This window comes from Typopeltis vanoorti, chromosome 3 (assembly GCF_054136105.1).
Source record: "Typopeltis vanoorti isolate ZY-2024b chromosome 3, IOZ_Tvanoo_1.0, whole genome shotgun sequence".
In the NCBI taxonomy this organism is placed as follows: Eukaryota; Metazoa; Arthropoda; class Arachnida; order Uropygi; family Thelyphonidae; genus Typopeltis; species Typopeltis vanoorti.
Window position 1 is genome coordinate 66,855,274 of NC_143551.1, and position 15,050 is coordinate 66,870,323.

At 36.2% G+C, this 15,050-nt stretch overlaps 1 protein-coding gene across 1 annotated transcript in view; it reads right to left on the reverse strand.

Annotated features, from left to right (window-relative positions):
• Nucleotides 1-14,799, reverse strand: part of LOC150108231 (uncharacterized) — a 133,357-nt gene extending 118,558 nt beyond the window's left edge. Inside the window, exons 1-2 of the mRNA XM_090390430.1 lie at nucleotides 14,734-14,799; nucleotides 3,096-3,223 (exon numbers count right to left, since the gene is read on the reverse strand). Coding sequence (XP_090246556.1) covers nucleotides 3,096-3,189 — 94 coding nt within the window. The 5' untranslated portion in view covers nucleotides 3,190-3,223; nucleotides 14,734-14,799. The remainder of the gene's footprint in view (nucleotides 1-3,095; nucleotides 3,224-14,733) is intronic.
• Between the last annotated feature and the right edge of the window lie 251 nt (nucleotides 14,800-15,050).

Sequence of the window (15,050 nt, forward strand, 5' to 3'; positions counted from 1 at the left end):
CAAGGCATATGAAATGGTTGCACTAATTGCGTCTGTTCACCCAAAGATTGTCAGAATAAGTGAGATATGGTTGGAAGAGGATGAGATCCTGACAGGAATAGAAATGGAAGGGCTTGATGTGTTTCGTGAGGATAGAAGGGATAAAAAGGTAGGGAGAGTGCTACTGATGATAGAGAAAGAGTTATGTCCATACAAAGTAGAGATACAAGATGGAAATAGTGCCAGTGGTTTTGAGGCAGTATAGGTGTGAGATAGAGGTGAATGGAATCAAATACTTGGTGGGATGTTATTATAGACCAGGTAATGTGGATGGTGGTGATAGTGAAATATATAGTCAAATTAGCCAAGCAAATAAGAAAAGGGTGATCATTATGGGTGATTTTAATTATGGCAATATAGACTGGAATGATGAGATAGCAACTGGAAGTAAAGAAAATGAGTTTCTTGAGTTTTTGAGAGAACTACCTCAGACAGTATGTAACAGAGGGCACACGAGAATTAAGGGTCTTGGATTTGGTCATCTCATCAGAGGATGAAATTATAAATGAGGTGTCAAATCATCCACCAATTGGTGAGAGTGACCATGAGGTGATTACCTGGGTGTTTGCCAGGTAATTTGCCAGCAGTGCGAGGCAAATTACCTGGCAAATTACCAAATGATCCCTGTGAGAAAAGGGTATATGTGGAACTACGGGGGGGGGGGTGATTATGAAGAGCTCAGGAGACAGTTTGCGGGTGTAACGTGGAATGAGGAGTTAGCTGGAAAAGAGATCAATGCAGCTTGGGGGATTTTCAAAAACTATCTAGTAGAAGCAATGTCTAAATGTATTCCAAGGGTGAGAAGGTTAAATAAGGTAGGTGTGAGATGGATGAATAAAGAGATTAAGCATGCGATACAGAGAAAAAGGGCATTGTGGAGGCAGCATAAGAGAAGTGGAAATAACCAATTTCATGAGGTCTAAAAGACCAGACAAGGAGGGTGACTTGGTTGGTGAGAGTAGTTAAAGGGAGGTATAAACAGCAGTTAGCTAATGAAGCCAAAAAGAATCCTAGGGAGTTCTTTCGATATGCAGCCAGCAAAAGAAAGAATGATTACGGAAGGATGACATTGATTGGAGAAAAATGGTATAAAGACAGCTGTTGCAGAAATGTGTGGTGGAGATACTTAATGAGTGGTTCATAAAGATCTTTCAATCTTGTGAATGTGACTTCATGGAGAGATTGAGAGCAGTTGATGATGGGGAGGAGAGACTGACTAAGTGAGCAAGAGGTGTTTGGGGAGTTGAGTAAACTAGATGTAAATAAGGCTGTGGGACTTGATAATATATCACTGCGTATTCTGAAGGAATGTGCCAGGGAGTTGACACCTGCCTTGACATATTTTTTTAATACGAGTCTTGCACTTGGTCAAGTTCCTAAGGAGTGGAAGGAGGGCAAGATTGTGCCACTTCCATAAAGGAGGTGATCGAACTCAAGCACCAAACTATAGGCCTATCTGTGTGTCAGGTGTTGGGTTAAGTTGTTGGAGAAGCTTGTGAGAACTAGGATCCAGAGTTGGGTTGACAACAATGGTATTATATGGACAGCATGGATTTTCTAAAGGGAGGTCATGTTTTAGTAATCTACTTACTTATTATAATAAAGTGACTGCTTCCTTGGACAGAGGAGAAGGATACACAGTAATATACTTGGATTTCGCAAAGGCTTTTGATAGAGTACCTCATGATAAGTTGACAGTCAAACTAGAGCAGATGGGGTTGGATATTAGATTAGTGCATTGGATTGGAGACTGGCTATCTGATAGGTATCAACAAGTTGTGTATGGGGGTGCGATATCCAGGAAAATGAAAGTCACTAGTAAAGTGCCTCAGGGATCTGTTTTAGGGCCATTACCGTTTAACTTGTATATTAATGATATAGGTGAAGATTTGGATGGAGATATTCAGTTGTTTGCAGATGATGCAAAGTTGGGATGAACCATGAAGTGTAGTGAAGATGTTGTGGCCTTACAGGAAGACTTGAATAGATTGAGTGATTGGGCACGGAAATGGGGATGCGAGTTCAATGTTGCAAAATGTAAGGTTTTAAAATTTGGAAAACAAAGATGGGATGCAGAATTTATGCTTGGTGAGAATATATTGTTGGAGGTAGAGGAAATAAGAGATCTGGGGGTGATAGTGGATAAGGAACTAAAATTTAGGGGACACATCGCCAAAACTGTGAAGACAACACAAAGGCTTCTGGGAATGATGTGGAGGACACTGACATGTAGAAGTAGGGAGATTCTTGTTCCGTTGTATAAGGCTTTGATTAGGTCACACATGGACTATTGTGCCCAGATTTGGTCACCGGGTTTTCAGAAGGATGAAGAGATGTTGGAAAGGGTCCAAAGGCGACTGACTAAGTTATTTTCTGACTTCTGGAATGTTGAGTATGAGGAAAGATTGAGAAGATGTAATTTGCAGAGTCTGGTGGACAGGAGGAAGAGGGGAGATATCATAGAGACCTACAAGTTGGTAAGGGGTTGTTATAAGATCAATGGTGGAGAAGTTCTACAGAGAATAGTGGGAGATCAGGGGAGAACGAGAGGTCATGCCTGAAAACTGTATAAAGAGTGTGTGAGTAGGACAGTGAGAGGCAGATTTTTTTCGGACAGAGATGTGAATGATTGGAATGCCTTGCCTGAAAGTGTGGTGTCTGCAAGGAGTTTGAGTGTGTTTAAGAAACGGTATGATGAGATGTGTGTGTGATAAAAGGAACTCCCAGATGAGTCTTTGACTCCATGAGGTCTTGGGGTAATAATAATAATAATCCTGCAATAGGGAAAAATCAACTGTAGGATACACACAATGCTACTTAAAATTAGGAACAATGCCACTTATCTAGCATGCTATGGAAATACACTCAAATTCAGCAATGCTGAAAGATGAAGACCAGCTGATGAAGTAGGCAGCAGATAATGCTGCCTACTTCATTTTGTTTGGGAATAAAAAGGCATTAGAGTAGTTATATTTATTATTCACTTAATGTTCTAGAAGTTAAATTATATATTTGAAGATACTCAATATAAATAATAATTATGATTAAACATTTACCTTGTTTCTTTTTCTCTCTCTGATGCATTATATGACTCTTTAATGCAGCCCACATGGCAAGGCTCATTTTGGGTCGCTCAATTAATGCAGGCATTATGGCACAACAGCAATTATACTTTTATACAAATCTGAAACATATTACATACTAAGATCTGATGCACAATATATCTTATTCATGTACAACATGCAATTCAGTTATATACAATACACTCACACTATCAATGATAGCTAAGAAAAACTTTAGTAGTATTAACAAAGAAAAGCAAAAACATACTTGAAATATATATTTTGAGCACTTTGCCTAGTTGAGAAGCAGGATAACTCAAATTATCCAGAAATTATACATATACCAGATAATTGGTAATTATTCTGCAGCTTGACAATCACAGTTTTTAATGAGCTAATAAGAAATCATTTGAATGAATCAAAAAAAAGGTGTTTTTGTAACTATACTTGATTTTGTTAAGAGAAAAATGAAGTTCTGATTAATCAATTGCCACTGTTATACAAATAAGTTAATGTCTACCTCATTTTATGAATCTTCCTCACATCATAATGCAACAATTCTGAAATAAAATGAAACTATATGTAAACTCAATGAGCTTAAATAACTGAATTTTAATCCACTCCACTGAATATATCATATATGTGGCTCTACATGCTGATTCTGAACAAAGGAAGTTAATTTCATGAGTCAACAGTAATGCATCCATTCCCATGGCCCTATCTAGTTCACACAGAAGAAAAAACCTTAAAAATTGTACTTAAGGTCAAATAAGAAAAAAATGGCTGGTTACTTTATGGAGAGTAAAGAGTCTCCTTTGGATGTTGCTGACTCAATCCAGTTGTATCCATATTTTTTGTGAAAATGGGGACAGCAGAGAAGATTATATAGTCGATGGATACAGAAATAATGGTCAGTAAGAATTGAACCTGATGCCATTCCACAAACATTCAATATAAAAGTCTAGTTAACCAACAAAAACCCTATTACTATATAATAGGGATGACCACAACATGGCTCACGAGTCACATGCAACTCACGTCCACGTGTCTCTTCATGATCTACCAGTAAAAAATAAGCAAAAAGAGAAGAGGAGACAATAAAAAAGAAGAACAAAACCAAAAAAAAAAAAAGAAAAGAAAGAGAGAAAAACAGGGTTAATAAAAATTACTGCAATAAAAGTTTCATGAATTGTTCAAAGTAAATGAAGTTTACTTTGAACAATTAGAATAATTTTAAAGTCAAAACACAATAATTTATAATATTTATAATATTATGATTTAATTTATAATATGATGTGGCTATGTGCTTCGCAACCATATGCCTGGGAAAGGAGTGTCCTGGGTTCAATTCCCGTTGCCAACATGAGGAGCTTAAGGATCTTTCTCAGACATAGCCAAGTTAGCCAGTCTTGGGCATGGACTGCAGGGTTTTTTCTCCCCAGTTTATCTGAGGGTTTTCCTCCCGCAAGCAGGCAAACCAGCCCCATGAACACACGCAGCTACAGACATAGGACACATCGGAAGGCATAGGGCTAGCCACCGTATCCTTGAGATGGGTATGGCTTAGAAGGGCTAAAGATAGCTCCATAACAGACCACTAGGCCTAATACCTGAAGGGGAAGAAGAACACAAAAATTTTAGTTACTTATTTACTAGTAGAGCCCTTCACTGTATCTATTTTCTTAGTAAGCTCCATAAAATTAGGTGTGTAATTAGTCAAAGCAGTTCTTACAAGCTTGTTACAAACTCACCATGCACACACACTCACTCACTCCTGTACTATCACATCGGTCAAAGGTTGCGACTCTAAGTCTTACCAGAATTATTTTGGCTCCAAACAGACGCGTAGTTGGCCACCCCTGCTATATAACGACAATTATGCTACATTGCACGTATTATTGCATTGTGTAGATACCCCATTGTTCATGTTCATTAAATGTTATTGGAAATGTCAATTAAAAAAAAACTGAATTCTTTAAAAGATTCAAATAATTAGCCAGTGTTTAATCTGCCATTTCTATTCAATGCTATTGCATCATTTTCACTAGAATTGTTTCCTTGAAGATGCAATCTTACTTCTTATGCATAAATAATGATGTTAATTCCCAGAGATGCTGTAACTTCTGTTTAGTTTCATTTAGCGCTAAAGCCTTAAGTTATGGTTTTTAAATAAACTAATGCACAAAAGGCTGCTAAACTCAGTGCCATGTGTGTGTACAAAAAAATTAAGTAGAAAGAATCAGTTGAATTAAAGCCTTTAGAAGAAAATCAGAATGGCCATTTCAACAGAACAGTATACGAAAATATCTATAGAGAAGGAATAAGGCAGAAAAAGAATATCTATGAGAGTGAATCTGTGAGAGAGGTAATCTAATTAATCAGATTACCCTCCTATGGATAGCAATAAGCATACTCAGGTATTTGGTGCATCATCCCTGAAATATGTGAGGACTAGTCCAAGGATGGTAAAGTTGGGATATAATGTCAGTAGTTACACAGGGGGAGAAGCAGCATTTTGAGTGGAAAAGGACACTTAGTTTTTTGAAAGCCAAAGAGTTATAGATGAGATGTGTTTGTACCAGTGACGGCTCATACATAAGTACTGCGAGACTGCAGCATCCCCAAGGAAAAAATGAAAAAATTAAATTTTGTTTGTGTTTATAAATAATAACAATGCTTACAACATTATATAAATGCAATACAACATGTTAAAGGTTACAGCTTATGTTTTGACACTGATTGAATAGTTAATAATTGGAATTGTTCGATTAACGCTTTAGATTATGACACAAATGCACTGCGCTCTAACGCAGTGTCGAAATTATCACATTCGGCCAATTGCAGCTAGACTCGCCGATATTTGTTTGCGCTTCTCATTGCACATTACAAGTGATTCCAACACTGCTCGTTTAGGCAGTGTATCGTATGCTTGCGCATGTTATTTCTGTGAGATACGAAACTTTCATTATTGGTGCATGTTCGTGGTGAACATTTTTTGTAAATGTTATTTTATTTTGTTAAAATAACATATAATTATTTATTTATTATAGATACAAGACTGAATTATGACGAGTGTCACTGTTGAAAATATGAAAAGAATTATATTTTTTCAATTATCATTACATGAAACAAATGAATTATCGCGCCAATTGCAGTTAGACTTGCCAATATTCATCATTGCACGTTACAAGTGATTCCAACACTGCTCGTTTGGGCAGTGTTGCTTACAGATCAATTGTATGCATGCACGCGTTACTTCTGTGAGATACAAAACTTTTATTATTGGTGTTTGTTCGTGGTGAGGGTGAAATATTTTTAGTAAAGCAATTTTTTAATATGTAAATTTATTTATTAATAAATTGGTTACTGATTAGGAAAAAAAGAATTTTTTTTTAAATTTTGTTTATGCAGCACCCCCACTTAAAATTTTTACTGGCCACCACTGGTTTGTACAAAACAAAAGTTATAGCTATAAGTAAGTCAAAGAAGAAATCTTATGTCTGAAAATCTGATATTATCAAAAGGTAAAGGGAAAGTGAAGCAAGATCTTTCTTACAAGAAATAAAATAGGATGGTGTTTTGGTAACATTCAAGTTTATAAGATTATCGTTGCTTCACTGAAGAATAGCAGAGTAGAATTAGAATTTTAAGGCACTGGTTATGAAAGATCTTTAAGTTTCAAATGACTTAGCACACGAAAACATTTATCATATAAAGAGGAATGGAGCATACATTGCCATTAGCAAACCTATGGAAAGGATTTGCAGTCAGTAAGGGGAAAGTCATAGGATGCTTCAGCATTGATGAGAAAATATGAATAACTAGAGAAGCTGACAAAACTGCAGAGAGTAGAAGGTGTACCATAAGCTGGTAGTTTGGTGAGTGAGAAGGCCTGTATCCAAGACTTTAAATGTTTCAGGAAATGACAACGTATACCAAAATATTATTAATTAAAAAACTTTAATCAATACCTTCCTATATTTCAGCAATGTTACACTGCCATCTTCTGGGAACATAAAACTATGATATGTGCATGCAGGCACACTAACAACGAGCAAAAAGTTCCAGAAGATGGCAATGTAACATTGCTGAAATATAAGAAGGTATTGATTAAAGTTTTTTAATTAATATTTTAGTATACTTTGTCATTTCCTGAAAAATTTAAAGTCATGTGTAACCAACATATAAGTTTATCTATAAGAAGACTACATCCAAGTAGATCAGATGTACAGACAATACCTAAGTTTCTCCAGACCTTTGTGTGGCTTGTATCTAAAGGTGGGTGTTGATGGCTAGATCAGCTGTGTATCAAGTGGCAAAATCCATACCGTTAGTTGTTAATTAGCTAGCAAGTCTCCGAGTTTACTGATAATGTTTACTATTGAAATTATCCTAGATTTTGAGAAAAATTAAAATAACTGAAAGATAGTTTATGGAATGAGCTAGAATATAGATTTATTTCTATGTAGATGGCAGACAAGTAGAAAAGATTGAATAGGCAATTTCAAATAGATGTTACTTCTGAAGCACAAGTTTTAGCACAATACGAGAGGTAAGGTACCATCAGGACCAGGATACTTGGTGCTTTGGTCCTGATAGTATTCAATCTTCTGATTCCTGATCAGAGACATGAAATAAGCTATTCTTGGTAATGAAGAATTAATTTGCCATAGCTGTTTAGGCAGGAGTTGGAGAAAGATGCCAGACCTTTTAGCCTTAGCTGATATTATGATGGTATTATTAGGATCATTGAAGGGTGAGAATGGACTAATTCAGTGGGCTAATTTTTCTGCATTTAGCATTTTCCTGCATTTAGCACTTTCAAAATCAAATTTTATTTTATTTTATTATTATTTTTTTTTGTAGCTGAGTGAGCAGCAACGTAGGCTGAGTACAAAGCTGCAATTCTGGGGTCTTGAGCAGACTGCCTTAGCACTTGTCAAGAGAACCAAAGATTGAATAGCAGTAAAGAATTTTGAGTAGAATGAAGAAACAAGTCTTCATTCACTCGACATTTCAGTTATTCAGAACATGAATGGGAGCAGAAGTACCATTCCATTTGGTACCATTGTGATACTGATAGACAAGACTGAGAATAGATAGGTAAAGGACATTCTTTAAGTATTGCAGAAAACTACTTTTTAACCTTCCAACTGGGCAATGTGGCAAATACTCAAGAGCACCTTAGGATTTTCATGGATCAAAACATCGGCATTTTGCCTTTTATCATGTAATTACCCTTCTCTGCCATTAATCCATTAGTGGATTAACTGTTATGTAACAAATTGCACTTGTTATCCATGTTCTTTCAACAGATACATGTGTCGCATCCAGATTTTGCTGAACATATATAAATATATATGTGTGTGTGTGTGTGTGTGTGTGTGTGTCCTGGCCAGTTGGGAGGTTAAAGGAAAGGCGACAAGGACAAGTATATAGCTGGAATTACCAAAAGAGAACTGACAGCTACAGTATATTTAGGAGAGAGAGTTAAAAAAACAAGGGAGGGAAGTGATGCCAGTGTTACTAAAATTTTAAAAGGGATACGGGGGGGGGCAGTGAAAGTTTGGAAAACAATTACAAGTCTGATTTATCAGTTTCAACTTAGCATAATGGTTCTTTAATCAACATTCTTTACACGGGCAATATGCAATGGTAGTTAAGTCAGTTTCGATGAAGATTATTATTAACAGACTCAATTTAATATACTGTGAAAGTACATCAAAAATGATTAGACAAAACAAGTACAACAGTAACTGTAGTTACAATAGTAACAGTAACACGATACCACACAGTAGAGACTTTTCAATTTGAACCACCAATCTACTATATAGTAACAGAATGATATTTTCAACTGCAGACAAAAACCCAATAACTCAAAGCCATGAATACTAAAAATGTAGTTTGATCAACACAACATAGCAATGCTTATTTTGTCGGCCTGGCTGGCTGAGTGGTTAGCGTATCCGCTCTCCAGCCAAAAGGCTGTGGGTTTGAATCCCGCTGTGGGCATGAATGTTTGCGATTGTCTGTGGAAAAACCAGTGGTGGTGGTCGGAGGTAGATGGCATTGGTGTAGTTGCGGTCAGTTAGTGGATTTGAGTGGTGGAGACAGAGTTGTAGAGCAGGTGACCTCCCCCGATGAGTCTTTGGACTCCCTGGAGGTGTCTAATAATAATAATTAATAATAATAATTTTCTTAAGGAGCATCCATGTTTTGAAAGCACTGGCTTTTTTCCTGTTATTATAACAAATAAAAATATTATGACATAATACATATTCAGACACATAATTTGCAGTAGACATGAAGTACTTCGTGTTCTTATTTTGCTAACTTTAAAGTTTACTTGGAAGATAAATTTGAGATTATTATTATTGTACAGGCACCTCCATGGAGTCCAAAGACTCATTGCAGGAGACCCAAACTATCCACACATTAGGAGAGGTCCTTGAACCCATTAACAGACAAAGCACTAAACTGAGTCTTCATTCACAATTCTCCAAGATGCAAAAACTCCAGTCCTCACACCCCTACTAAACACACCTTTATTCAACTTCTAGGGATAACCTCTTGTTCTGGCCCTTCTAGTTGAGTGCTGAAACATTTCCCCTGCATAGATTTAAGCAACTTACATTTTTCTATCATATCCCCCTCTTTTTTGTCCTATCAACCAACTTCTGCAATCAATATATCCTCAATCTATCATAATTTGCAGTAGACATGAAGTACTTTGTGTTCTTGTTTTGCTAACTTTAAAGTTTACTTGGAAGATAAATTTGAGATTATTATTATTGTACGGGCACCTCCATGGAGTCCAAAGACTCATTGCAGGAGACCCAAACTATCCGCACATTAGGAGAGGTCCTTGAACCCATTAACCGACAAAGCACTAAACTGACTCTGGCAAACTGACTCTGAACCCATTAACAGACAAAGCACTAAACTGAGTCTTCATTCGCAATTCTCCAAGATGCAAAAACTCCAGTCCTCACTCCCCTACTAACCACACCTTTATTCAACTTCCAGGGATAACCTCTTGTTCTGGCCCTTCTAGTTGAGTGCTGAAACCCTGCATCAATTTAAGCAACTTACATTTTTCTATCATATCCTCTCTTTTTTGTCCTATCAACCAACTTCTGCAATCAATACATCCTCAATCTATCATTATAGGGAACATTCCACATACCACTCACAATCTTGTTCACTCACCTCTGAATCCTTTCCATTGCTTCCTCATCCCTAAGAGACCAGACCTGAGCACAGTAATTCAGATGTGGGTGTATCAAGGCCTTACAAAGTGGAAAAATAACTTCCTTATCTCTATTTGTTAGTGTGTTCTTCACTAGCCAAGTAATCTTATGAGCTACCTACTTTAGCTACCTTAGAAATATGTCTTATAAACTTTAACTCTCTGCTACCACCATCCCTAAATTTCTAGCTTCATCTATTTCATGGAGTACAGTTCCATCAATGTTGTGCACAGCTTGTAATCTATTTATCCTAAAATGCATAACTTTACATTTCTCCACATTAAACTGACACCCATTATCTTTTGCCCATGACAGTCTATTTCAATCATCCTGCAAGCTCTCCGTGTCACCTTGATTTACTATTACTCTACCTAAATTCACATCATCAGCAAACAACGGAATATTGCCTTTCAGATTATTTCCAATATCATTTATGTACAAATTAAACAGTAGTGGTCCGTCCCATCACTGAACCTTGTGGCACACTACTAGTCACATGTTTTCACCTTAATTCTGCCCCTCCATATACTACTTTTTGATATATGTCCAGTAGCCACCCATTTATTCACATAACCAGTGTCATATCCATCACCATCTGTTCTAATTTGCATAACAGAGTTCCATATAGTATTCTGTCAAATGCATTTTCAAAATCATAATCATCATGTAGCCATTTCCTTTATCCAACTCAGCTGTTACTCTATTATATAAAGTTGGTAAATTACTAAGGCATGACCTACCCTTCACAAAACCATTCTGCCTCTCATACAGTATCATATTTTCATCCATCCATTCTTGAATTCTCTTTGTGACCAATTTTTCCAGTACTTTTAACATCATGCCTGAGATACTGATTGGTCTATAACTTGCTACTGTACTTTTAGAACCTCCCTTATGCAAAGGAATTATTTTGCCTTCTTTCCACTCCATTGGAACTCTACCAGAGCTGAGACTTAAAGTGTGTAGTCAGAGGCATTGTCGGTTCCCTTGCACATTTTTGTAAAACCTACGCTGATATTCCTCTATTGCCACACTAATATGGCAACAGAGGTGATCACGAAAATGGTTTCTGCATTCTGTACTCCATGGCAGATCTAGTACCTTACTTCTAGACACAAGCAATGAAACAAGTTTAGAGAAACAAGTGGTCACTCTTGATATTTTGAATGCTTCTGATTGAGTCTGGCACTGTTGCCTTCTTACCAAACTACCATCTTATAGTATTCTTCCTACTCTTTATGAAAATCACCAGATGTTTCCTCTGCAGGTCACACAGTAGATGGTTTTCTTTCATATTTTTCAATCAATATGGGACCTGGGCTCTGTGCTTTCACCTATATTCTTCACCTTATATAATGATCTCTGACATAATCCTATTCATAGCTTTGCAGATGACAGTACTTTCCTTTTCTCTCTTCATTAACAAAAGTTTATAGTGCTCAGGTGATTCATGCTTCAAAATCTTAAACCAATGCCTTAAACATTGATCTTGCCATTCCTAAGTGGGGTGAGAATAACCTAGTAAGTTTTAATACCATCACTCCCAGAAGAAAGACCATGTTTCACTCTCCCTCACTTTTGACAATATTTCTGTTTGCAAATCAAGATCAGTTTTCTCTTCTTGGGTTGATGTTCACATCACATCCACAGCCTCTTCGGCATCCAAACAGCTTGGTATTCTTTTCTGTTCTAAACAATACTTCTGATCAACTTCCATTTTATAAATCTCAAATCCACACAACCTTAGAATAATGTTCTTAGATTTGGGGTGGTGCACCTTAAACTTCCTTCAGAATGCTTGATTGTATTCACAAGAGATGACCCCCCTCTCTCTCTCTCTCTGATTCCATCCAGTTTCTTACCAATAGGCACTGTGTTGCTACGTTGTCTTTTCTAATAAGTATTTCTATGGATGCTGCTCTACTGAATTGTTCACTACAATCCCTTTCTGAATGAGCAACTGCTGATCAACACCCATATACAGTTCAGATCCAAACTTGCTATTCAAACCAACTTATCCTTCTCTTTCTTTACACCCTGCTCTTTGAAATTCTTTCCCATAGTCTTTTCCCAAATGAATACATCCCTCAGCTCCTCAAGAAATAACAAATTTCTTTCTCCTCTCTAACTGCTTGCTCAAATATCACTGTTGTGTCATGGGTATTGGGATCTCTTCATGCGAAGATTGATAAAAGTTACAAAATGCTGTTTTCAATATAACTGATCTAAAGAGTTATCTACTCAATCAACATAACATCATTTATTATAGTAACTGAAAAGTGAGGGAGAGTGAAGCATGGTCTTTCTTCTGGGAGTGATGGTATTAAAACTTACTAGGTTATTCTCACCCCACTTAAGAATGGCAAGTTCAGTGTTTAAAGCATTGGTTAAAGATTTTGATGCATGAATCACCTGAAAACAAGCAAATTCATGTTTAAGCAATGTAGGTTCAGTTTTCATACCATTTTGCTAAGTTTCTGACTAAAAATGGCCTGATTTAAACTAAAATTGAGTTGACTCAATAAATTTAGCAAAGCTATCAAAATATAAATTTAATTAAAATCCATCTAGCTTATATCTAGCCTATATTGAGTTGGTTATGTATATAGATGGACAAAATGAATCTAATAATATGCACTGGCACAAAACACAAAGTTTTAGTCATCACAAAACAGTTAGACTAATGGAGCCTACTTTGTTTTTGATCATCCTCATGGATCCTCTGTAGCCCAGTCAATTTCAATGATGCCCTTTAATTGGAAAGCTCTAGGTTCTTTGCATTCTAGGTTTGAATCTAGAATGCAAAGAACCTCTATCAGGGATTTTCAACTGAAGGTTGATCTCATATGGAGGGGGCAGAATTTTCTCTACCATAAACTCTGGTTTTTTTCATTCTGCAAAACAAGCAAATTGGCCAGAAGAATGCATACAATATACAAACATAAGAGACTACAGGAATAAGGATTAACTGTCCTATTCCAGTCGTTTTGGTTTCAAATGCCTGTATGGTATGGCAGAGGTATACATGTAAGTATAAACCAAAACAGAATCCTCGTAACATGTGATGTAGTATAACTTAATATAGAAAATGAATGTCATATTCCTATAACCAACAATCAAATGATATACAGAAATATATATAAAACTGAATACAAGATTTGCATCATCATCTTATACAACAAAATTTGCTAGTTGCATACTGGAAGGTTGGGCAGAAAAATGTAAATTCCTTCCTTACCACCCTGATGATTCACCAGGAACTTAAGTGGTAGATGATGTTAACTGAACAGTGAAAGCATGAGTTTTCTAATTGCAATCCTAAAGCAGCTTGAAAAAAAAACTATGCTAAGTACTTAGGGTAGGGTTATTCTTATTACGGACTACTCCATGGATAGTAAGTAGGTAGCTTTACAGGAGAAGGTAATTGATAGGAGCCAGCAAGTGTATGGGGACTAATCAGTATCTCTCTCATCAGTTTCCCGTTTTAATATGTTTTAATAATTTAATACAAATATATAATAATATTCTGACAAGTAGAGATAAGGAGATGACAATAGTTCCACTGTATATGGTGCTAATCAGGAATAACTGATTTCTGTTCAAGGTGAATAACAGAATGTCTCAGGACTCTGAAATGTTGAATATGAAGATAGATCATGGGAATGTGATCTGCAGAGTTTGGTAGTTAAAAGGAGATTATTAGACAGAAACAGTGGACTTCGCTCCTATGTCATGAACAGCATCACACATGCACGAGAAAAGGGTGCGCTGTGCATTACGGGATACTAGGGCAACTAGATGCAAAGTCATATGCGTTTATATGCCAGTATCCAAGAAATTAAGATATTTCAGATGCAAAATCAGTGTATATGCATAAACTCTGTCGAAAACAGTTGCAAATTACTGATAGCTAGAATGAAACTAGAACGACGTTAACAAGCCTATGCTACGTTAATAATCGTACCATCAATCCATTTTTTTTTTATTACAACTCTAATCTCTCCATTACTCGAACCAATCGTTCCAAAACAAACTGACCACCAGTTCGTGACTTAGATCTCCGTTATACTTCTCTCCAACTTTCATTGATGAAAGAATATGAATAGCTGTAAGTAGATCGAGTAAAAAAACAAGAGCGCAAATATGTAGCAAAACTGATTACTTACTAGAAGTAGATAATATTGAGACAGAAGATATTAATACTAAACTTGACACATAACAGGTAGCGATAGATAAACGCTTGTAAATTCCATAAATCTAACCCATTTTTATTTTGATGAAAAGCTCGTCTAAATTTTTTTTTCCCTTTAAATACTCAGAGGTTTAAAGACAGTATTTAACAAACACTCAAAAAAACAAATTAACAATACTCCTTTAATCACCTCGATTGAACCACTGTTCAAGGCAAATAACTCGTACAGTTTACATGTTAAGTATGATATACACACACACACACTACACTTAATTTTTTTTTTCGTTATTTTAATAAAAAAAAATCATGGTATTGTGATTTTTTAGCATTTGAGGAAAAATAGCCCAAAACGCGCAGAAAGAAGTACTTATTTGAAGAAAAATATTTAAATTTAAATAAATCGGACGAGGTTTCTGAGGAGACGGATGATAATAATAATAATAATAATAAATATTGTTACTATACAGGTATCTCTATCGAAAGAGATTCATCGTGGGAGATCCATCA